General features: G+C 48.8%; 1 protein-coding gene across 1 annotated transcript in view; it reads left to right on the top strand.

Moving 5' to 3' along the window:
• LOC137562609 (A.superbus venom factor 1-like) overlaps positions 1-24,606 on the top strand; it is a 554,872-nt gene that overhangs the window by 433,901 nt on the left and 96,365 nt on the right. The window contains exon 30 of the mRNA XM_068274112.1: positions 20,517-20,675. Within this exon, the coding sequence (XP_068130213.1) occupies positions 20,517-20,675 (159 nt within the window). The remainder of the gene's footprint in view (positions 1-20,516; positions 20,676-24,606) is intronic.

The raw sequence follows: 24,606 nt of genomic DNA, 5'->3' as shown, positions 1-24,606 counted from the left end.
GTGGCAGCCAGCGCGGTTTGGGCAAGGGGAAGGGCAGCAAGGGAATCAGGAGGAGAGGGAGCAGCATTGTGGCAGGCCGCGGCCGCGCCACCATGCACAGTTCCGCAGCAGCAGCAGCAGCGTCAGTGGCTAACATTCCTCCCATAGCCACTGGCCGTGGACGCCTTGGGCGCCGCCCAGCAGGAGCATCTGCAACTCACGCTGCAGAGACACAGCAGCAGCAGCGTGTAGCACCTGCTCCCATTTTCCTCCAGCCGGGTCGGAAACGTCCCATTGAGGAAAAGCATGCAGACACTGTGGTGCAACTCATGACAGAGGATGAGCAGCCCGCCATCAGCTCTGCATCCGAGGCCTCCACCCTCACCACCACCCCTGTTCGCAGCAGCCGCCCAGCAGGGCCTGGGGAGGAGGCCAGTTCACCGTCAGTTGGCGACCTGTCATTCAGCAGTCTTTTGACCCCAGGCATCATGAGTCAATTGTCTTCTGTTGTTGGCGATTTTGAGGAGGAGATGCTGATGGGCACTTTGGGGGATGAGGGATTGGACAGCAAGACTGTGGCGACAGTCAAGCAGCCCATCCATGCATCAGGAGAGGAGTTTGGGGGGTCCTCATCCCAGCAGGACATGTTTCAGGAGGGGGAGGATGATGATGACCCGGTGACAGACAGAGACTGGGTGCCACCACCTCCAGGGGATGTCGTCCTCAGCAGCTCTGAGGAGGAGGAGGAGGATGCTCTTGTGGGCCTTGCAAGGAGGCGCATCATTGCAAGCATTGGCAGCAGCAGTAGGCAGGTCCCACAGCCTGCTGGTGTCTCAGGCTCAGCAGCAGCAGCATCTGCCAGTACCACCACCAGCCTCACCCAAGCCCCCCAAGCCCCCCCCCCCCAACCACCACAGGGAGACAGGCAGCAGCGCTTCCATGCCGTAGGGGGATGTTTCTGTCACCAATCTGGCGATATTTCACCATGCCCACTGTGTACAGCAAGTACGCCACTTGCAACCACTGTCAGCGGAAGTTGAGCAGAGGTGCAGACCCCTTAAAGTTCAGCACCAGCTCGCTCATCAACCACCTTGCTGCGAAACATTTCCACCAGCATGAGGAGTTCCAGAGACTGAAGGCATCTGGTGCTGGCAGTGGCACCACACCCATCACTGCACAGCCTTCAGCAGCAGCAGCAACAGCAGCCACCCGCCCTCCTGCTCCTCCAGCAGCACCAGCAGGAGTGCGGAAACGCACTGCTCCTCCCCCCTCTGCAACTCCTGCCGCCGACACTGAGGCCTGTTCTGGCAGCCAGTCCTCAGTGGCCTCCTCCGCTGTGTCTGCTGATTCCCGTGCCAGCAAAAGGCCACGCCAGAGCCTTTTGAGCGAGTCCTTCCAGGGGGTGGTTAGGGCTCTGCCTCCCAGCAGCCGTCGCGTGCGGCAGCTGAACGGCTTGCTGGCACGGGCCATGTGCTCCCAACTCCTGCTGTACACGCTCGTGCAGGAGGGGAGCGACATTCGTGCGCTGCTTGCTTGCGCAGCCCCAGACTGGCAGCTCCCCAGCAGACACTTTTTCTCCCGCAAGGCCATTCCTGCACTGCACCGCTTTGTGATGGCCAATGTGGAGCGAGGGCTGGAGCACGCGGTTGGTGAAAGGGTCCACGTCACCATGGACTCCTGGAGCAGCCGCTTCGGGACAGGCCGCTACCTGTCCTTCACTGTCCACTGGGTCAGCTTGGTGGAAGGGGGTGAGGATGGGAGAGCAGCAGCGGGCACAGCAGCAGCAGCAACACAGTGGGTGGTGCCACCCCGCAGGGTCAGGGGAACTGCAGCAGGTTCCTCCGATCCTCTGCCATCCTCCGGCACACCTGGCCAAACCCCCCGCCTCAGCAGCAGCGTGAAGGCCCGCCACTGCCAAGCGCTGCTGCACTTGGTCAGCCTTGGGAAGACCAAGCTGACGGCAACCCATGTGTTGGCCAAACTCCAGGAGCAGGAGAGGATTTGGCTGACCCCCAGAGGCCTCAGAGTCGGAGAGGTGGTGGCCGACAATGGGGCCAATCTGGTTGCCGCAATAGACAGGGGAAACCTGACCCACATCCCCTGTCTTGCCCACGTGCTGAACCTGGTGGTGCAGAAGTTCTTGCGCACCTACCAGGGGATGGGCGAACTGCTGGAAACGGCAAGGAACGTTGTGCGTCACTTCCGGCGCTCGGCTGCAGCCTGTGCGAGCCTGGAAGACGTGCAAAAGGAGCTGGATCTGCCACGCCATCGGCTGATCCTTGACGTTCCGACTCGCTGGAACTCCACCCTGGCGATGTTGGAGCGTCTGGTTGAACAGAAGCACGCTGTCAACCAGTACCTTGCCCTGGCCACTGTTTCCGCCGCTCAGAGAAGGGACAAGACCAGCAACATCCCGTCCATCGTCCCCGATGATGACTGGAGGCACATGCAGCAGGTGTGCTTAGTGCTGGCTCCCTTTCTGCAGGCCACTAACATGGTGAGCAGGGACCATGCTATGGTCTGCAAGTGGGTGCCCCTGGTTTGTCTGCTGAACAGGGCCCTCGATGCTTTGCTGGAACAGGGAGCGGCAGCCTTGGACCAGCAGGAGCGGCAAGCAGCTGCACAGTCCACCTCTGAGGGGGAGGAGGAGGAGGACTTGGTGGAGGTCCCTGACCTTGCTGGTGATGAGGGGGAGCAGCACAGTGCAGCTGAGTTGGTGCGGGGGTGGAGAGAGGATGAGGCTGACGAGGCAGAGGAGGAGGATGAGGACAGCAGCACTGCCGTCGATGTGGCAGCAGACGTGGCCCGCCTCTTCCCAATGGCAGCGCACATGCTGACGTGCCTGCGCAGAGACCCCAGGGTGATCCAGATGAAGCAGAGGGAGGACATCTGGATCAGCATGATGTTGGACCCACGCCTCAAGGGGAAGTTGAGCCAGTTCCTGCCGCCTGCAGGAGGAGACCCAGCGCAACAAATAAGGAGCTTGCAGCAGGCCCTTGTTGAGCGCTTGGAGGAAGCCTTCCCCCAGCCTTCCACCCCCACTGTCCAGCAGCCAGCACAGAGGCAGCAGCAGGTGCCTGCATCCAGCAGCAAGCGCCCCACAGACCTGCTGTCTCTCAGCCATGAGCTCTACAGGACTGTAGAGGCTCCGGCAGCAGTGACTAGAGAGGAGGTGCATGCAGCAGCATCCTCCACCGGTCACAGCCAGCGCCTGACCCGCATGGTGGCTGACTACATGGGGTCCTACAGCGGGCTTGACAGCGATGCCCCTGTTGATCCCATGGAGTATTGGGTCAAGCGCCTGGAGATCTGGAGCGAGCTGGCGCAGTACGCCCTGGAAGTGCTGTCCTGCCCCCCTTCCAGCGTGCTGTCCGAGGCTAGCGCTGCTTCAGTGCAGCTGGTGGTGTGGTCACCGAGAAACGCTCACGTCTGTCTCACAAGTCTGTGGACAGACTGACGTTTCTCAAGATGAACCAGGCGTGGGTGGAAGGCGAGTTCCTGGCCCCTGTTGTCGGCGAGAGGGGGACATGAACTGGCTAAGAACCATCGTTAATGTGCCTTACCACCCTTTACCACCTCCTGGCTCCTGCTCACTAAGCCAGCCTGGTTCACTTTGACTATTACGTCGCCTGCAGCCACACATTTTACACCTACAGTGGGCTGCTGTGTACTGCCCTTCTGCTGTCTGTCTGTGTTTCCCACTGCCAGGGTACACAGATTTACCTTCTGCTGCCACTCTGCCACCAGCTATTACGTCAAACAATAGCTATATATCTGTGTAATTTGTTTTACAAACAAAACCAAAAAACCATTAAAAAAAAAAAGGTTTAATTTTTCTGAGGTGCCCGGGTTGAAAACTGTGTTGTCCCAGTTGTGTATTGGACACGATGTGGGCTGCACGACCGCTGTCTGGGACCTCCTGTTGTGTTCATTTACGGCCTGGTATCACCGCTAGGTACCAGGGCTATTATGTCACGCTGCCTGCCTGCTGCCACACTCACACTACTCCTCCATTCCTCCTGCTGCTGCTGTCTGTCTGTGTTTCCCACTGCCAGGGTACACAGAATTACCTTCTGCTGCCAGTCTGCCACCAGCTATTACGTCAAACAATAGCTGCACACATAATTACTCCTCCATTCCTCCTGCTGCTGCTGCTGCTGTCTGTCTGTCTGTGTTTCCCACTGCCAGGGTACACAGAATTAGCTTCTGCTGCCACTCTGCCACCAGCTATTACGTCAAACAATAGCTGCTCACATTACTCCTCCATTCCTCCTGCTGCTGCTGCTGTCTGTCTGTGTTTCCCACTGCCAGGGTACACAGATTTACCTTCTGCTGCCACTCTGCCACCAGCTATTACGTCAAAAAATAGCTATATATGTGTAATTGGTTGTAAAAACAAAACAAAAAAAACCAAAAAAAAAAGTTTAATTTTTCTGAGGTGCCCGGGTTGAAAACTGTGTTGTCCCAGTTGTGTATTGGACACAATGTGGGCTGCACGACCGCTGTCTGGGACCTCCTGTTGTGTTCATTTACGGCCTGGTATCACCGCTAGGTACCAGGGCTATTATGTCACGCTGCCTACCTGCTGCCACACTCACACTACTCCTCCATTCCTCCTGCTGATGCTGCTGTCTGTCTGTGTTTCCCACTGCCAGGGTACACAGAATTAGCTTCTGCTGCCACTCTGCCACCAGCTATTACGTCAAACAATAGCTGCTCACATTACTCCTCCATTCCTCCTGCTGCTGCTGCTGTCTGTCTGTGTTTCCCACTGCCAGGGTACACAGATTTACCTTCTGCTGCCACTCTGCCACCAGCTATTACGTCAAAAAATAGCTATATCTGTGTAATTGGTTGTAAAAACAAAACAAAAAAAACCAAAAAAAAAAAGGTTTAATTTTTCTGAGGTGCCCGGGTTGAAAACTGTGTTGTCCCAGTTGTGTATTGGACACGATGTGGGCTGCACGACCGCTGTCTGGGACCTCCTGTTGTGTTCATTTACGGCCTGGTATCACCGCTAGGTACCAGGGCTATTATGTCACGCTGCCTGCCTGCTGCCACACTCACACTACTCCTCCATTCCTCCTGCTGCTGCTGTCTGTCTGTGTTTCCCACTGCCAGGGTACACAGAATTACCTTCTGCTGCCAGTCTGCCACCAGCTATTACGTCAAACAATAGCTGCACACATAATTACTCCTCCATTCCTCCTGCTGCTGCTGCTGCTGTCTGTCTGTCTGTGTTTCCCACTGCCAGGGTACACAGATTTACCTTCTGCTGCCACTCTGCCACCAGCTATTACGTAAAAAAATAGCTATATCTGTGTAATTTGTTGTAAAAACAAAACAAAAACCCCCCCCCAAAAAAAAGGTTTAATTTTTCTGAGGTGCCCGGGTTGAAAACTGTGTTGTCCCAGTTGTGTATTGGACACAATGTGGGCTGCACAACCTCTGTCTGGGACCTCCTGCCTGCTGTGTTTATTTACAGCCCTGGTATCACCGCTAGGTACCAGGGCTATTATGTCACGCTGCCTGCCTCATTGACTGCCTGCTGCCACACACTCATCCTCCTCCTCCTGCTGCTGAATTTACCTCCTGCTGTCTGTGTGTTTCCACTGCCAGGGAGCACATACAATGGCGCTTCCAACATGCGTGCGCCACCAGCTATTTGTTACGCTCAAAAATAGCTGCATTTCTTTAAAAAAAAAAATTTGAAAAGAGAAATAAGTGAAGAAGAAGACGATATTGAAGAAGAAGAAGATGAAGAAGAAGAAGAAGAAGAAGAAGAAGAAGAAGAAGAAGAAGAAGAAGAAGAAGAAGAAGAAGAAGAAGAAGAAGAAGAAGAAGAAGAAGAAGAAGAAGATGAAGAAGAAGAAGATGATGAAGAAGAAGAAGATGAAGAAGAAGAAGAAGATGAAGATGATGAAGAAGAAGAAGATGATGAAGATGAAGAAGATGAAGAAGATGAAGACGAAGAAGATGATGACGAAGAAGAAGAAGATGAAGAAGAACATGAAGAAGAAGAAGAAGAAGATGAAGATGAAGAAGAAGATGAAGAAGATGAAGAAGAAGATGAAGAAGATGAAGAAGAAGAAGATGAAGAAGATGAAGATGAAGATGAAGAAGATGAAGAAGATGAAGAAGAAGAAGAAGATGAAGAAGATGAAGAAGATGAAGAAGAAGATGAAGAAGATGAAGAAGAAGATGAAGAAGATGAAGAAGAAGATGAAGAAGATGAAGAAGATGAAGAAAAAGAAGATGAAGAAGAAGAAGATGATGATGAAGAAGATGAAGAAGAAGAAGAAGACAATATAAAAGAAGAAGAAGATATAGAAGAAGATATAGAAGAAGAAGATATAGAAGAAGAAGATATAGAAGAAGAAGAAGAAGAAGATATAGAAGATAAAGAAGAAGAAGAAGAAGTATATACAGTACTGAACAAATTTCTGGACACAACTTCTCTTTTCAACTTTTTTTTTTTAAAGGAACATCCCCACATAATCACTTGCTGTTGTTACTTGGAAAAAAAGAGGTTTCTTGCATCATTCACCCTCAAAACAAGTGTTGGAAGCTATTTAAGGCCATTTCGAATAGTCAGCTCGAATAATGAGCTCGAATACCGACTCGAATAGTGAGCTCGAATTCCGAGGTCAAATCGAATAGTAAAAATTATTCGACTCGAATATTCGACTGACCTCGAATAATTTACTATTCGAATTCGACCTAACTCGAATTTTGAAAAGGGGTATTTGAGCACCACTGCTACAAAGTATTGACTCAGGGGGCTGAATAATTACGCACACCCCACTTTGCAGTTATTGATTTGTAAAAAAATGTTTGGAATCATGTGTGATTTTTGTTCCACTTCTCACATGTACACCACTTTGTATTGGTATTTCACATGGAATTCCAATAAAATTGATTAATGTTTGTGGCAGTAATGTAACAAAATGTGGAAAACTTCAAGGGGGCCGAATACTTTTGCAAGCCACTGTATAGTCAAAGAAATACTGAAAGCACTATGATGGCCCTAAAACTGTTTATGAACATAGATAGAGTTTTTCAATTTCATAGTTAAATGTATGTGAGACTATTTGTTTAAAAATAATATTGGCTGACTTTGCTCTGTATGATGTGTCTTACAAAAAATTGAAAGTTATAATTTGTATCAATATGCTGTTAAAATAAAATAAGATTTATATAAAAAAAAATACTCAGTGTGAAAAATGCATTCGTATGTGAAAAAAAATATTGCATTTACCAGCTAGTATACTGCACATTCGCGGCTATTATTTAAATATTCAATGCGAAAAATACATTAATATGCAAAAAAAATACACGTTCATCAGTCAGTACATGCGTAGCTATTTAATTATTCAATGCGAAAAATCAATTTGTATGCATAAAACCGTTCGCAAAGAAAATTATGCATAAATAACGCTACTATGCGTGATTACGGTTAGTGATTATATATACTGTACATGCAACTTTTTATGCCTAATCTGCAAACTTCGAATTATGATGCGTAATTGCGAATTATGATGCATATTTACGCATAGCTGGAATTTTTGCCTACAACTAGGTAATACTATAAGGCCTTTTTTCTCCATCAGCAGCTGAAGGCAGTGAATTCACCACCTGTCCCATCAACTGGCTTTGCTCTTACAGCAGCAGCCGACAATGGAGGGAAATAGACAGCAAGCAATGGGCAGCGCTCACAGGCTGCAAGTGAAGTGAAAGCTCCAGAGATATGCCCAGCCCCTTGGGGCTAAATACACACCTTGAATACAAATCAGATGCAAATTATGTGCTAACACTAATCTAAATTCTGGGTGGATTCACCTCCCCCAAGTATACAAAAGACCAGGCTAAATTAAGCCGTTTACAAGTACAATTGTATTTATTTAAAACAATTCTCCGAATATGATGCAACGCGTTTCACGGGCCAACATCCCGCTTCAACAGGCAATTGAGCAAGGAGAATACAGTTGTGGTTCTGTACGTTTGTACGTGCCAGAGCGCCTCTAACCTAGGGGGAGGTGAATCCACCCCTCCACCAAGGGTGGACTAAGTAAATGAATTGACAAAGATAAGGATTTTTTTTTATTAGGGAAAATTTGTGCACAACTTATGCTGAAGCTAACGCCCTCCTTTACTGTACCTGTTTTGAATGCAAGGTGTGTAATCTGCCCGTTATTTGAGCTCTGCATACTTGTGCAGGTAGTCAATTCAGGTGCAGCGTCTGTTTGGAAGCACTGCCATTTTCTTCTGCTGTACAAAAATGGAGGGAAATCAGAGAGGTGTTCAAAACAACTAAGGAGATTTATTTGGCAATACAGGGATACAGCAAAAATGCAAGTGCAGCTTTAAGAATCTTGTTTACTTCCGCAAAACATGAATCTGAAGTTCATCTTGCATGTCATTGCACTTGAGCCAGGGCCGTTACTTGCCCCGTTCAGCCAGTTCTGCTGAACGGGGCGCCGATGAGAGTGCCTGATTGGGAGGCGCCAGGCAGAAGGATGTCACTGCTAGGAGCCGGTGACCAGTAGTGATGGGCGAACATCCAGATGTTCGGGTTCGGGGGGTTCGGCCGAACATGCCCCCGATATTCGGCATGTTCGGGCCGAACCCCGAACCCAACCCGAACATGTCCCTTTGGGGCCCCTATAGGGTCCCAGCATAAAGGGAGAGCATGCCCCGAGCGTGGGGGGGGGGGGGGGGGGGTCGGAAATGCCCCCCACCCCTCCCCGCTAAGCTCTCCCTTCTGCTGGACCCTATAGCAGGCTACACACGTACCCTCGTACGCGTCATCGCGGTACTTCTGTTCTCTCTTGACGCGACTTACAAATGTAAACAGGAAGTGCGTCAGAGAGAGGGCGGAAGTACCAAATGGTACTAGCGCCTGTGATCGCCGGCTGCCCGCTTCCTGTCCTCTTCCTGCCAGCCTGCTACAGGTACTTTGGGGGACTTCTATTTAATTTTATAGGGTCCAGCAGAAGGGAGAGCTTAGCGGGGAGGGGTGGGGGGCATTTCCGACCCCCCCCCCCCGCGCTCGGGGCATGCTCTCCCTTTATGCTGGGACTCTATAGGGGGCTTTGTTTGGCCGGACACGGAAGGCCTGATCGGGTTCGGGCAGCGTGCCCGAGCACCCTCCCGAACACCATGAGGTGTTCGGGGGGTGCCGAACCGAACCCGAACAGGCCAAAATCCGGGCGAACCCGAACAGTGGCGAACACTGTTTGCCCATCACTAGTGACCAGCGCGATCACCGGCTTCCTAGATCCTTCTGGGCGCTCTCCCCCTGTGGCCGCCGCTCTCTCCCTCCCTCTGGCCACCGGCGCCGCCGCATCAGACCTCGATCAGGCGGCGTCCAGTAGTGCGGGCGCTAGGACCTAGCACGCCGCACTGATATGCGGAAGTGACATCACATATAGAGCGTGTGCGTCTCTTACTGGTCGGGTCGCTCGCTGATCGAGGTCTGATGCTGCTGCAAGGTTAGGAGGTGGCGGCGGTGGCGGGTAGAGGGGGGGGTGTCCCCTTTCACTCACTCGGGTCCCTATACCCCTGACTCCATATACTGGGCACATATACCCCCTGGCTCCATATACTGGGCACATATACACCCTGGCGCCATATACTGGGCAAATATATCTCTGGCTCCATATACTGGGCACATATACCCCCTGCCCCTGGCTCCATATACTGGGCACATATACCCCCTGGCTCCATATACTGGGCACATATACCCCTGCCTACATATACTGGGGACATATACCCCTGACTACATATACTGGGGACATATACCCCTGGCTCCATATACTGGGCACATATACCCCCTGGCTCCATATACTGGGCACATATACCCTCTGGTGCCATATACTGGGCACATATACTCCCTGGCTCCATATACTGGGCACATATACCCCCTGGCTCCATATACTGGGCACATATACCCCTGGCTCCATATACTGGACACATATACCCCCTGGCTCCATATACTGGGCACATATACCTCTGGCTCCATATACTGGGCACATATACCCCCTGGCGCCATATACTGGGCACATATACCTCTGGCTCCATATACTGGGCACATATACCCCCTGCCCCTGGCTCCATATACTGGGCACATATACCCCCTGGCTCCATATACTGGGCACATATACCCCCTGGCTCCATATACTGGGCACATATACCCCTGCCTACATATACTGGGGACATATACCCCTGACTACATATACTGGGGACATATACCCCTGGCTCCATATACTGGGCACATATACCCCCTGGCTCCATATACTGGGCACATATACCCCCTGGTGCCATATACTGGGCACATATACCCCCTGGCTACATATACTGGGCACATATACCCCCTGGCTCCATATACTGGGCACATATACTCCCTGGCTCCATATACTGGGCACATATACCCCCGTGGCTCCATATACTGGGCACATATACCCCTGGCTTCATATACTGGACACATATACCCCCTGGCTCCATATACTGGGCACATATACCTCTGGCTCCATATACTGGGCACATATACCCCCTGGCACCATATACTGGGCACATATACCTCTGGCTCCATACTGGGCACATATACCCCCTGGCTCCATATACTGGGAACATATACCCCCTGGCTCCATATACTGGGCACATATACTCTCTGGCTCCATATACTGGGCACATATACCCCCTGGCTCCATATACTGGGCACATATACCTCTGGCTACATATACTGGGCACATATATCCCTGGCTACATATACTGGGGACACTGGCTGTTTGTCATTATGTGCATTTACTGGTGAAAAGCGGTCTCTTGTTAAGTGCATTTACTGGTGAAAAGCGGTCTCTTGTTAAGTGCATTTACTGGTGAAAAGCAGTCTCTTGTTAAGTGCATTTACTGGTGAAAAGCGGTCTCTTGTTAAGTGCATTTACTGGTGAAAAGCGGTCTCTTGTTATGTGCATTTACTGGTGAAAAGCTGTCTCTTATGTGCATTTACTGGTGAAAAGCGGTCTCTTATGTGCATTTACTGGTGAAAAGCAGTCTCTTATGTGCATGTACTGGTGAAAAGCGGTCTCTTATGTGCATTTACTGGTGAAAAGCGGTCTCTTATGTGCGTTTACTGGTGAAACGCTGTCTCTTATGTGCATTTAGTGGAGAAATTTTGTCAGTAAAAATCTTTTGTCAGTAATTTTTTAGGTATTTGTCAGTAAAAAATAACATGAAAGGTTGGCAACACTGGCAAGCTGCGCGGCGCAACGGGAAAAATACAGGCAGCCCACCTCACGCTTGGGCTGGGGGAGGAGCCGACGACAGCGAGCAAGAGTAGGGTGGCCGCATGCAGCCATAAATACGCAGTGTGTGACTGCGTCGCACTCGCAGAGCCTCTCAGCCTGAGTCAGTCCAGAGACTAGCAGACTCGCAGGAAGCCAAAGCCAGCCAGGAGCAACCCCATGGAAGAGGGGTAGTGAAATAAAATAAAATAAAATAAATAAAAATGGTGAGTTGGTTTCAAGAAGCTTTTTGACATGATTTCACTTAGCAGCTTTGATTTTTGACTCTCTAACTGGGTGAGATTTAGCCTAGAAACTGTCCTGACTTGAGCTAATTCATGCAACTAACTTAGGTTTCTCTTAAAGGGAACCAGAGATGAACGTTTCACCCAAAATAAACATATCAGTCGATAGCTTGTAAAGAATAAATGCTCTACCTGACAATTTCACCGCTCTGATGTGCTTTTTTGAGTCTTTTTTATCCATTGTTGCTTCAGGAAAAATCCAATATGGCTGCCGGCTCATATCCCTTCTGCTTCAGGGTTATGAGTTGTTCTGGATGTGCTGTCTAGGCTCTATAAAACTATAGCCAAGCAGGGCTGTTGCTGCAGCCTTTCATCTGTGTGCTTTCAACTTTACTATTCTGGTATGCTGTGTGGCTGCCTGTAGGAGATACAGGAAAGGAAGTAGAAGTGGGGCCTGCCAAGAACCCCAAGGGCCGATCCTTTATTGGGTCAATCGCTCAGAGTCAGAAACTCGATCTCGCTGTCGCTTTGTGCATAGATGCCCCTATGTGGATTTGCAATCTATGAACCGACTAGCTGAGAGGAGTGTCCTGACTCCAGGGGATTCACCACACACATACAATTCAAATGCTTGCCACCACATGCAAGTCAGCGCACAACTGTAAATATATTAGCACACTGCAAACACTGTAAGTTAATCCTTAGATGTATGCAGGGATCGGTGCCAGATCTGTCTATCTGTGCCCAATTCAAGCATACAGGTTGGAAATGCGAACTGCTATAGAACACAAGGTAACATTTTTGGAGGAGTAAGTACGATTGTGTTCAGGAACAGGTCAAACCGTAAAAGGATTTTTAAACATTTTAACCTCCCTGGCGGTAAGCCCGAGCTGAGGTCGGGCTATGCCGCCGGGAGGCACCGCTTAGGCCCCACTGGGCCGATTTGCATAATTTTTTTTTGTTACACGCAGCTAGCACTTTGCTAGCTGCGCGTAACCTCCGATCGCTGCCGCTACCCGCCGATCCGCCGCTATCTGTCACGCCACAGCCGCCCCCCCCCAGACCCCGTGCGCTGCCTGGCCAATCAGTGCCAGGCAGCGCTGTGGGGTGGATTGGATTCCCCTTTGACATCATCCCGCCCTTCTTTGAACGGGATCTCTTGATTTCCAATCGCCGAAGGCGATCGGAGGGGCTGGGGGGATGCCGCTGAGCAGCGGCTATCATGTAGCGAGACGTTGTCTCGCTACATGAAAAAAAAAAAATTAAAAAACGTATTTGCTGCCCCCTGGCGGATTTTAATAAACCGCCAGGGAGGTTAATAACAAAAATGCTTTACACACATTTACATACACTAATTAACATATAAACACATAGCTTAAAATAAAAGGGGATAACGGTAAAAAATGTACTTAACTGAATGCAATCACCGAGACGTAATTGAAGTCAATAGGGACCCGCGCCTGAAAAAACGTGCAAAATGAGGAAAACTTCTGCAAAATGGGTTGGAAATAGCAGGGACTCATGTTTGCAGAAAAAAGGCATACATGTATGGGGAAAAACTGCACGCTTGAGGCCAATGCAGTTTATCACCATGCATTTATAAATTGTATACAAATGAAATCCTGAAAAGCTGTTGTAGTACCAATGGGACCGGCCACACTAACCCGGCCAGCACACAGGATGGAAGAGGAGGTACAGGAGTGCAGGGCCACGCATTGTCACACAACCCAGGCCTTGCATGAGGACAAAATGCAGGCTTAAAGAGAATCTGTATTGTTAAAATCGCTCAAAAGTAAACATACCAGTGTGTTAGGGGACATCTCCTATTACCCTCTGTCACAATTTCGCCGCTCCTCGCCGCATTAAAAGTGGTTAAAAACAGTTTTAAAAAGTTTGTTTGTAAACAAACAAAATGGCCACCAAAACAGGAAGTAGGTTGATGTACAGTATGTCCACACATAGAAAATACATCCATACACAAGCAGGCTGTATACACCCTTCCTATTGAATCTCAAGAGATCATTTGTGTGTTTCTTTCCCCCATGCACTGAAGTTTCAGGCTGCTCTTTTCTTCTTGCAAACAGCTTTGCCCTTGTTTGTAATTCCTCAGTATGTGAAAGCCCAGCCAGCTCAGAGGACGATTTATCCAGCTGATTAGAGCAGCTTCTCTCTTATCTAAATAACACACAGGCAGTGTGCATAGAGGGGCCAGAAAGGGTGAGTTCATAGCAGAACCACAACACTGAAGAACTTGGCAGCCTTCCAGACACAGGCTGACAAGTCTGACAAGAGAGAGATAAGTTGATTTATTACAGAGACTGTCATAGTAGAAAGTGCTGCAGTTAGCCAGAACACATTAGAATAGCTTTTGGAACATGTAGGATGATAAAAAACAGGATGCAATTTTTGTTACGGAGTCTCTTTAAAGCAATGCATTTTGTTGCCATGCATTGATAAATATAATAGACATGAGCTATTCCTGAAAAGCAACACTAACCCAGCACACAGGATGGAAGAGGAGGTACAGGAGGAGAAGGCCACACTTTGTCACACAACCCAGGCCTTGTATGAGGACAAAATGAAGGCTTAAAGTGATGCATTTTGTCGCCATGCATTGATAAATATAATAGAAATGAGATATTCCTGAAAAGCAGTCCTACCAATGGGACCGGCAACACTAACCCAGCACACAGGATGTGGTACAGAGGTACAGCACACAAGAGGAGGTACAGGAGAGCAAGGCCAAGCTTTGTGACATAACCCAGGCCTTGCATGAGGACAAAATGCAGGCTTAAAGTGAACCCGAGGTGAGAGTGACATGGAGGCTGCCATATTTATTTCCTTTCAAACAACACCAGTTGCCCGGTTGTCCTGCAGATCCTCTGCCTCTAATACGTTCAGGCATAGACCCTGAACAAGCATGCAGCAGATCAGGTGTTTCTGACAATAATCTCTGACCTGGCAAGATTACCTGCATACTTCTTTCTGGTTTACTGTGCAAATTTGGACAGAGGCGCCAGGCAGGTTAAAATGATCTAAAAACAACTAAAAAGGAGGAGTACAGGTGGACTTACCACCTGAAATGATGGACAATCGAGATTGTTCAAATCGCAAATAACAATTTATTTGGGCACTCCGCAACGCGTTTCGCAGGTATAACCCGCTTCATCAGGCAAGGAGTGCAAGCTCAAAAAGGTCCAATAGTGGCAATGCGCCTCCATAAAATAAATTGTTATTTGCGATTTGAACAATCTCGATTGTCCATCATTTCAGGAGGTAAGTCCACCTGTACTCCTCCTTTTTAGTTGTTTTTAGATCATTTTAACCTGCCTGGCGCCTCTGTCCAAATTTGCACAGTATATAGTCCACCTTGGGTGGAGGGGACTGTCCCCTTCTTTCTATCTACAGAGAGCGACTTCTTAAACCTGAGTGGGGTCAGGTTCTAATACTCCCCACCTGCAGTTCAAGTGGTTGCCTATGTGGTAACCCGTGTTTGTGAGTATATCCACATCTGTTAATTATTTCGCCAACAATTGTTAGACTTACTGCACTATATTGGGCTCTCGGTTTTTCTTTTTGTTTCAAGTGCTTCTTTCTGGTTTAATTCACACACCACTGCGTCCAAATAGATCATTATGACTGCCAGGTAACTGGTATAGTTTAAAAGGAAATAAATATGGCAACCTCCATCTCATTCTCACCTCAGGTTCGCTTTAAGCCAATGCATTTTGCCGCCATGCATTGATAAATATTTTACAAAGGAGACATTCCGGAAAAGCAGTCCTATTCCTATTCGGGACTTAACCCAGCACAGATGTTCATGGTGCTTGGTCGGGGGGTGTTGCGAAGTTGGTTCCAGCCCTCGATTTATTCATTTGTATTTGTGTCAGACGGTCTGCATTTGCTGTGGAGAGGCGAATACGCCTATTTGTAACGATGCCTCCGGCAGCACTGAAACAACGTTCGGGCATAACGCTGGTGGCAGGGCAAGCCAGAACCTCTATTGCGTACAGTGCCAGTTTGTGCCAGGTGTCTAGCTTAGAGACCCAATAATTAAAGGGGACTGATGGATCGTTGAACACGGCTACGCCATCTGACATGTAGTCCTTGACCCTCCTCTGCAGCGAGCGGTGTTGGAGGTGGAACTGCGCGAATGCTGTTCTGTGGGCTGCTGCCTGGGTGTCAGAAAACGTTGCCACACCTTGGACACTGCCAATACCATTCACTTGTGGGCACTAGCTGCAGCTTGTGTTGTTCTTTGCTCCCCTCCTAGTCCTGGGTTAGCTGAAGTCAGTCTGTCGGCGTGGCTGGAGGAGGATGCAAATCTCCTCACCAATTTCTCCACAAGGGCCATCTGGTACTCTTGCATTTTTATCATGTCTGACACTTTCTTCAATCAATGTTGGAAAATGTTCTTTGTACCGTGGATCCAGAAGGGTATAAACCCAGTACTCCACATCCGCCAGAATTCGGACAATGCACGGGTCGCATTCAATGCAGCCTAACATGAACTGAGCCATGTGTGCCAGAGTCCCAATAGATTGCTGGTCATCATCATCAAGTCAAAGGTGCACGGCCATGTCCCTCGGCAGTGGAGGCATCCATGTCCTGCTCCAACTCCAGCTGTTCCTTGTCCTCTTCATCATACAAGGGACCAGCAGTTCCTGAGGCAGTTTGCCTGATGTGGATAATATCACGCTGTGCGGTGTCCTCTCTGAATCTCTCCTCTTCCATCCTGATTGCATCTTCCTTGATCTTCAACATTGATTTCTTCAGTAAACACAGCAGTGGTATTGTAATGCTGACTAATGAGTTATCACCGCTCACGAGCAACGTGGATTGCTCAAAATTTTGGAGGACTTCACAGAGGTCCAACATGGTGACCCATTCTGAACCACAAAAGTTTGGCAGCTGACTGCCTCAGTACTGCTCTATCAGTTACTGGACTACTGCACTCTTCTGCTTGCAAGGGCATGCTAACATGTGCAGCATCGAATTCCAGCATGTGGGGACATCAGACACCAAGCGATGGTTGGGTAGACTGAATCACTGCTGCAACTTGGTGAGTGCGCCCGAAGCAGTACTGGATTTGTGAAAATGCTTTGCCTCTCATCGCACCTTCTGCAGAAGATCCGCCATGCCTGGGTATGTCCTCAGGAACCGCTAAACCACTAGGTTCAGAACGTGGGCCTGGCAAGGGATGTGCCTCAGCTTTGCCAATTGTAACGAGATTGCTCCCATTATCACACACAACCAGGCTTGGTTCCAGCCAGGTCCAGCGGTGCCAGCTACAACTGGGTCTGTTCCTGTATTCCCTTCCAAATTTCAGCACCTGTGTGCTGCTTGCTTATCTCCAAGGCAGATCAGCTTTAAAGGGATACTGTAGGGGGGTCGGGGGGAAATGAGTTGAACTTACCCGGGGCTTCTAATGGTCCCCCGCAGGCATCCTGTGCCCGCGTAGCCGCTCTCCGATGCTCTGGCCCCGCCTCCGGTTCACTTCTGTAATTTCTGACTTTAAAGTCAGAAAACCCCTGCGCCTGCGTTGCCGTGTCCTCGCTTCCCCTGATGTCACCAGGAGCGTACTGCGCAGGCACAGACCTTACTGGGCTTGTGCTATACACTCCTGGTGACATCAGCGGGAACGAGGACACGGCAACGCAGGCGCAGGGGTTTTCTGACTTTAAAGTCAGAAATTACAGAAGTGAACCGGAGGTGGGGCCAGAGCTTCGGTGAGCGGCTACGCGGGCACAGGATGCCTGCGGGGGACCATTAGAAGCCCCGGGTAAGTTCAACTCATTTTCCCCCGACCCCCTACAGTATCCCTTTAATAAGGCCTGCTGACGCATGACAACAGCTGTGCTGCACCGCTTCCATGTACCTATTGCTGAGTTAGCGCTGCCGGATGAGGTAGAGTTTGGAGAGGCGGTGGAAGAGAAGGAGCCAGAGAGGTAGGTGCTGTCATCAACTCGTAGGGACACAGGTCCGGCTATTTGATAATCATAAAGTGGGCAGTTCAACACCTTAGGGGTCACAAATGGGCAGCAGCGCTCCCCCCACACACGGCACTTCTTCCTCCTCAAAACAGCCCTGGGTGGGCCCCTTTGCGGCTGAGGGGGTTGCAGCCCCTATAGTTATGCCCCTGTATCAAGCCATCTGTCTGCCCAAAAAATCATGGTATATTCCAAGCATTAGATAGCTAGATGTGCCTCCCTTCCCCATGTTTAGATAGCCAGATGTATCCCCTTGTTCTGCTGCTGTTAACACTTGCTGAGGCAGGGAGAGAAGCAGGGGCACTTCGGGCAGCCAGCAGGGGTGCTCGCCAGTGATCTCAAATTTGAATTTACCCGTGATCACGGGTAGTTTTTTATGAATCCAGAAGTCGAATTTAAATTCAAAGATCGATACCGATCACAAAGTCAAATTCGTTTGTATCTGAATCATACTCTCGAATTCGGCCGTGATCACAGGTGTTAAACCCGGGATCACGAATTCGGATTCAGCTACCGTCGCCCAAAACCCGCCAAATTTAAGGGTTAATAGCAAAGCCCCCTTAAATGCCAGAATCACCAAATGTGCAGGTTATGTTAAGAACAAAAGTGGGAGGAAGGGGAAACATTTTTTTTTCTAAAAAGACCTTACACTTTTTTGAGAAAATCGATTTTAAAAGTTTAAAAAAAACCAAAAACGATTCATTTAAATGCCGGTCAATGGCAGATCGTGGGAAATATTCCCCAGCAATTAATAGCAAAGGCCCCTTACATCCTAGCAACACCAAATATGCAGGATAAGTTAAAAAGATAGTGGGAAAAATATTTAAATGTTCTAAGTGTGGGAAATCTGAAAAAAAAATGACGTGCGGTCCCCCCTCCTGAGCCTCTGTAACCCTTTGTCCCCCATGCAGGCTGGGATAGCCTGAATGCGGAGCCCCAGCCAACTGGGGCTTCACACCCTGAGCTATACCAGCCCGCATGGTCCATGGTATGGTTGGGCTCCTTTGGAAAGTGGTGGCCAAGTCTTCCCCTCTCCCCCCAAGCCCTTGTCCAATCCATGGACAAGGGGCTCTTCCCCACCTCTGGTGCCCCAGGAGGAGGTGGGGGAGACGACTCCCAGGGGGGTGGTTCATGTTGGCATCTGGGAGTCCCCTTTAAGAAGGGGACGCCAGATGCCCACCCCCTCCCAGGAGAAATTAGTAAAGGGGTACAAAGTACCTATTTACCTATTTCCACAAAGGGTTAAATGAAATAAAAACACAACAATGAAAAAAGTCCTTTAATAAACTTAATTAACCCGAAATACTTACCTGTACCTTAACATTTTTTTCCCACGACAGTATCCTCGGTAATGATCCAACGAATACAGTATTCTCCAATCTTGCGATGTTCAATTACCTTGATTGAAGATCTCCCACGGCAATTAGCTATAACAATAGAATACGCATAGCGCCGGCACCCGCTGTCCTCCCCGCCTCCTCACCTGTCACCCTCACCTAGGCTGGCTGCAGAGGCGTAGCTAGGGTTTTCAGCGCCCGGGGACAAAGACTATTAATGCGCCCCCTAAGGTGAAGGGGCGTGGCCAAATATGGGCGTGGTTATGGGTGGAGCCAAACGTACATGGAGGTTAGCAGGCTCACGCTCACCCACCCTCCCTCAGTAGGTACCTTCCAGCATGTTCCAAGACAAATTCAGCAATCATGAGCTCCCCCCCATCAAGACAAATTCCGCAATCATGAGCAAACATGACCAACTCAGCAATCATGAGGCCCCTAACAAGACAAATTTAGCAATCATGAGGCCCCCAACAAGACAAATTCAGCAATCATGAGGCCCCTAACAAGACAAATTCAGCGATCTTGAGGCCCCCAACAAATCATGAGACCCCCAACAAGACAAATTCAGTAACCATGAGGCCCCCAACAAGACAAATTCAGCAGTCATGAGGCACATAAATAGACAGCATTTCACATAAATAGGCAGAATGCCCCCTTAATATGGTAGACACCTCTCACCTGGCAGCAGTTCCCCAAAATACACTCAATCTGACAGCAGTGGTTCCCCAAAAATAGGTAGCCCCAGTATAGGTGGCCAGCAGTATAGATGTCCCCAGAACAGGTAGCCTTTTAGGGGACGTTATGGTCGCATAACATGCCCCTAACGCAACGCATGGTGGTGTTGAAGTTGGACGTCAGATTGAGCTGCGTTATGCAGCTCTCAAAGCAGCCACTCCAGGTTAGTGAAAGGAAGTCCGGATCTTTTTAAGGATTCGGATCATTTGAATCAGATCATTTAAAAGATCCGGATCTTTGAACCGAATCATTTGAATCATTTTACTAGGGAAGCAGACTGGGTGAAATGACTAGCTGGACAGGACTTTCCCTGCACTGTACATTCTGTATGTTCCTGTTTCTTCCAGACAGACATCCACTGTGAACCGAATCTTTCACTGTGATGATCCAGAGAATTCGACTCACAAAAAAGATCCTGATCAAATGAACGATTCATTCATGATCCGGACAACACTACAGTCCCACCAGGAGTCACCACAGTGCAGTGAATATTAATTAGCCATGTGGCTGGCCGCTGAGGAGGAGGGGAGACCTCCTCCTCCAACATTACTGAGCATGTGCAAACAATCTAACGTGGCTTAGCCCAGTATAACGTACAGCATGCAGCACTTTGTTTAAACGTGCTGCGTTACTATGTAACGCAACGTGGGCACTGAACAGCACATTGATTTTACAGTGCTGTGAGTTAGGCTGCGTTACTGTCTGCTGTAATGTGGGACTTTAACGTCCCACTGTGAAACCAGACTTAAGCCATTGAAAAAAAAATAAAGCAAAAAAAAACTAATATGATACAGTATATATTTTTTTATTTTGCATTTCAATTTAGAAGCATTGCTAATGCAAGTTACAGGAAATAAACTGACATTGCAATCCTTATTTATTCTAATCATTTATGACAGTGCAATGTTTATTTTGTTATAACTGTAGAATCTCATCGTCTCCTTGCAGGCTACACTCGTGATGTTTGAAGCCCTTGTCGAGTATTATAAGAGTAAACCAGCCAAAGAAGATGATGAAATGGATGTCAAATTCAAACTCCCCGGCAGGGAGGATAGCACAACTCATCGAATCAATACTCACAATGCATTGTTGGCCCGTTCAGAGTCGGTAAGCAATAATGATCATGGTAATGTGCTGATTATGCGTACCCAGACATTTCACAACTTCACGTTACTACAACTTTGAAATTGAACACATTTCACATTGTAATTTATTCATAAATGTCACGTTTTGCAATTTTTGTTTTACCTGACAGTCATAAATTATTTCTTTGCACAAATTGCAAAAATTATTAGCGCAAACCCGGAAGCATCTGCATGCTCATGGCTGTTGTTGCTCGCACATCCCTATTAGACAGCCAGTATCTGCCAACAGTAATAGGCAGGCCCAGATTTACCTCACAGAGGCCTATAGGCACAGATGTCCTGGCGCCTAAGACTTCACCCCCTATGAACCTACAAACTCCTGCCAAACTGCACCGCTAATGTGCTGGCTGTCCCTTCACCCTTACTTCCCTTGCCCCTTATAGCTACAGGTGCACCTTAGCATTAGGTAGCCAGAAGTATCTTAAATATTAAGTAGCAAGAGGTACTCCCAAGTATAAGGTAGCTAGAAGATACCTCAGTATTAAAGGATGAGTCCAAGCTTTTTTTTTTTTTTTAAAGTTTAACTCACCTGGGGCTTCATCCAGCTCCTAGAAATGTGTAAGGTCCCACGGCAAGGGCTCTCGGACTCACCTCTGGAAGATAAGGAGCTGCGGCCAAGTCGGGATCTTCTCCACATGTGCAGGTGCGCCAAGCGGCTCTCAGATCACACTCCCAGTGCCACGAACCCTCTGCGCTTGTGCAGTTCAGTAAGAATTGAACTGTGTAAGCGCAGAGTGCTCCCAGTTCCGGGAGCGCAAGCGCAATGATAAGTGGCACACTGTGCACCCACGCACGTGCAGAAGACTCGGTGGCAGATATGGAGGAGATACCAGAGGCCTAGATCACAGCGGAACCGCGGCAGGGGCCTTACACACTTCTAGAGACTGGAAGAAGCCCCGGGTGAGTACACGGATGTGTCCTTAAAGTGAACCTAAAGCCTGGAAAAAAATATGAGATTAACTCACCTGGGGCTTCCCTCAGCCCCCTGCAGCCGTTCGGTGCCCTCTCAGCCCCGCTCTGACGCTCCAGGACCCGCCGGCGAACACTTCCGGTTTGGCCGTCACCGGCCGACAGGCATGGGAACGCGAGTGATTGTTCGCGTTCCCAGCCTGTATATCGCCCCCTATGCTGCTATTGCGGCCTCACTCGCGTTCCCATGCCTGTCGACCGGTGACGGCCAAACCGGAAGCCTTCGTCGGCGGGTCCTGGAGCGTCAGAGCGGGGCTGCGAGGGCACCGATCGGCTGCAGGGGGATGAGGGAAGCCCCAGGTGAGTTAATCTCATTTTTTTTCCAGGCTTTAGGTTCACTTTAACCACTTCACCACTGAGGGGTTTTACCCCTTGAGCACCAGAGCAATTTTCACCTTTCAGCGCTCCTTCCATTCATTCGTCTATAACTTTATCATTACTTATCGCAATGAAATGAACTATATCTTTTTTTTTTTCGCCACCAATTAGGCTTTCTTTAGGTGGGATGATTTTATTCTAAATGTGTTTTAATGGGAAAATAGGAAAAAATGTGGGAAAAATTCATTTTTTTTATAGTTTTTAAATAGTGCATGCTACTATAATTAAACCCATGAAATGTATTTGCCCATTTGTCCCGGTTATAAAACCATTTAAATTATGTCCCTATCACAATGTTTGGCGCCAATATTTTATTTGGAAATAAAGGTGCATTTTTTTCAGTTTTGCGTTCATCCCTTATTACAAGCCCATAGTTTATAAAGTAACAGTGTTATACCCTCTTGACATAAATATTTAAAAAGTTTAGTCCCTAAGGTAACTATTTATGTATTTTTTTTTTACTGTAATTTTTTTTTTTAATTACAAAAAAAAAAATTGCGGAGTGTGGGAGGTAATGAGTTATTTTTTAGTGTAAAACTAATGTATTTGTATATAAAAAATGCTTTAGGGTGTAGTTTTACTATTTGGCCACAAGATGGCCACAGTAACTTTTTGTTTATGCGACCTGCAAACGTAGGAAGTACGCTTGCTGGAAGTCTTATGAGGCTGGGAAACTTTTTTTTTCACAATGATCGCGCTGCTTCTCATAGAAGCAGCCGATCATTGCGGGGCTTAGATCAATGAACGTGAACGGTTTATCCCGTTCGTTGATCTCCGATGCATGAGCACGGGGGAGCGTGGACAGCGGCGGGAGGTGCGGGAGGTGCAGATATCTCCGTCCTTGATGTTGACAGGGTGGAAAAAGGGACGGAGATATCCGCACCTGTGGGGGTAAAGTGATTAAAGCTAGAAATGCCCCAACTGAAAGGAAGTTTGAGTGGAATGCTGAGAGCAGGAGCATCTCATTTACACTCTCATCAGGATTCAACATAAGGAAGGAGGGAGGCTTTAGGGGAGGGGAGTTAGCCACCTTCCCATCCATCATCAGGTGTCTGTAGGCATGTGCCTACAGTGCCTTATGGTAAATCTGGCCCAGTAATAGGGGTCCCCATTATCTGCCAGCATTAATAAGTGAGCCAAATATACACCAGCAGTCATAGATGTCCCCAATATATAACAGTAGTCATAGACAGCTCCCTGTATCCACCAGCCCTAACAGTTGGTCACTCATCTCATTTGACACCCACATAGGAAGTTCCTGTGAAGCTAATTTTGCGCAATAACAAGTAAATGTGAAATTATGGATCGAAGTTTTATGTAATTATGCATTTTCAGGAAAAGTTGCATAAAAATTTTGCATCATAATTGCAAATTTTGATGCAAAATTCTGATTATGAGAAATTTTGAGCTCAAAGGGAACCTAAACTGAGAGGGATATGGATGTCTCCTTTTAAACAATACCAGTTGCCTGGCTGTCCTGCTGACCTCTTTGGCTGCAGCAGTGGCTGAATCACACTCCTGAAACAAGCATGCAGCTAATCCAGTCTGACTTCAGTCAGAACACCTGATCTGCATGCTTGTTCAGTAGCTGTGGCTGAAAGTATTAGACACAGGATCAGCAGGAGAGTCAGACAACTGGCATTATTTTAAAAGGAAAAATCCATATCCTTCTCAGTTTAGGTTCCCTTTAACCACTTGAGGACCGCCCCCAGCTGATGGGCGGCGGCAAAGTCCGGGCCCAAACGACCGCAATACGCCCATCGGCGGGGGCGGCTGCGGGAGTGGCTATGCGGCGATCGCGTCATTCGTGACGCGATCAGCCGCCGGGGACTCGCTTCGCCCACCGCTCGTAGTAACCCGCCGGCCGTTCGGAAGCGCCGGCGGGTTACTAGCACCCGGATCGCCGCTGCACGTATGTATAATAGGCTTTGTAATGTATACAAAGCCTATTATACTGGCTGCCTCCTGCCCTGGTGGTCCCAGTGTCCGAGGGACCACCAGGGCAGGCTGAAGCCACCCTAGTCTGCACCCAAGCACACTGATTTCCCCCCCCCCTGCCCCCTGATCGCCCACAGCACCCCTCAGACCCCCCCTGCCCACCCCCCAGACCACTGTTTGCACCCAGTCACCCCCCTAATCACCCATCAATCACTCCCTGTCACTATCTGTCAACGCTATTTTTTTTTATCCCCCCCCCCTGCCCACTGCCCCCTCCTGATCACCTTCCCACCCCTCAGATTCTCCCCAGACCCCCCCCCCAGACCCCCTCCCCCCGTGTACTGTATGCATCTATCCCCCCTGCTCACCTGTCAATCACCCGTCAATCACCCGTCAATCACCCCCTGTCACTGCTACCCATCAATCAGCCCCTAACCTGCCCCTTGCGGGCAATCTGATCACCCACCCACACCAATAGATCGCCCGCAGATCCGACATCAGATCACCTCCCAAGTGCAGTGTTTACATCTCTTCTCTCCTCTAAACACCCACTAATTACCCATCAATCACCCATCAATCACCCCCTATCACCACCTGTCACTGTTACC

Source organism: Hyperolius riggenbachi, chromosome 3 (assembly GCF_040937935.1).
Source record: "Hyperolius riggenbachi isolate aHypRig1 chromosome 3, aHypRig1.pri, whole genome shotgun sequence".
NCBI lineage: Eukaryota > Metazoa > Chordata > Amphibia > Anura > Hyperoliidae > Hyperolius > Hyperolius riggenbachi.
The sequence above is the reverse complement of the archived record's forward strand: the minus strand, read 5'-3'. Positions and strand labels throughout refer to the sequence as shown.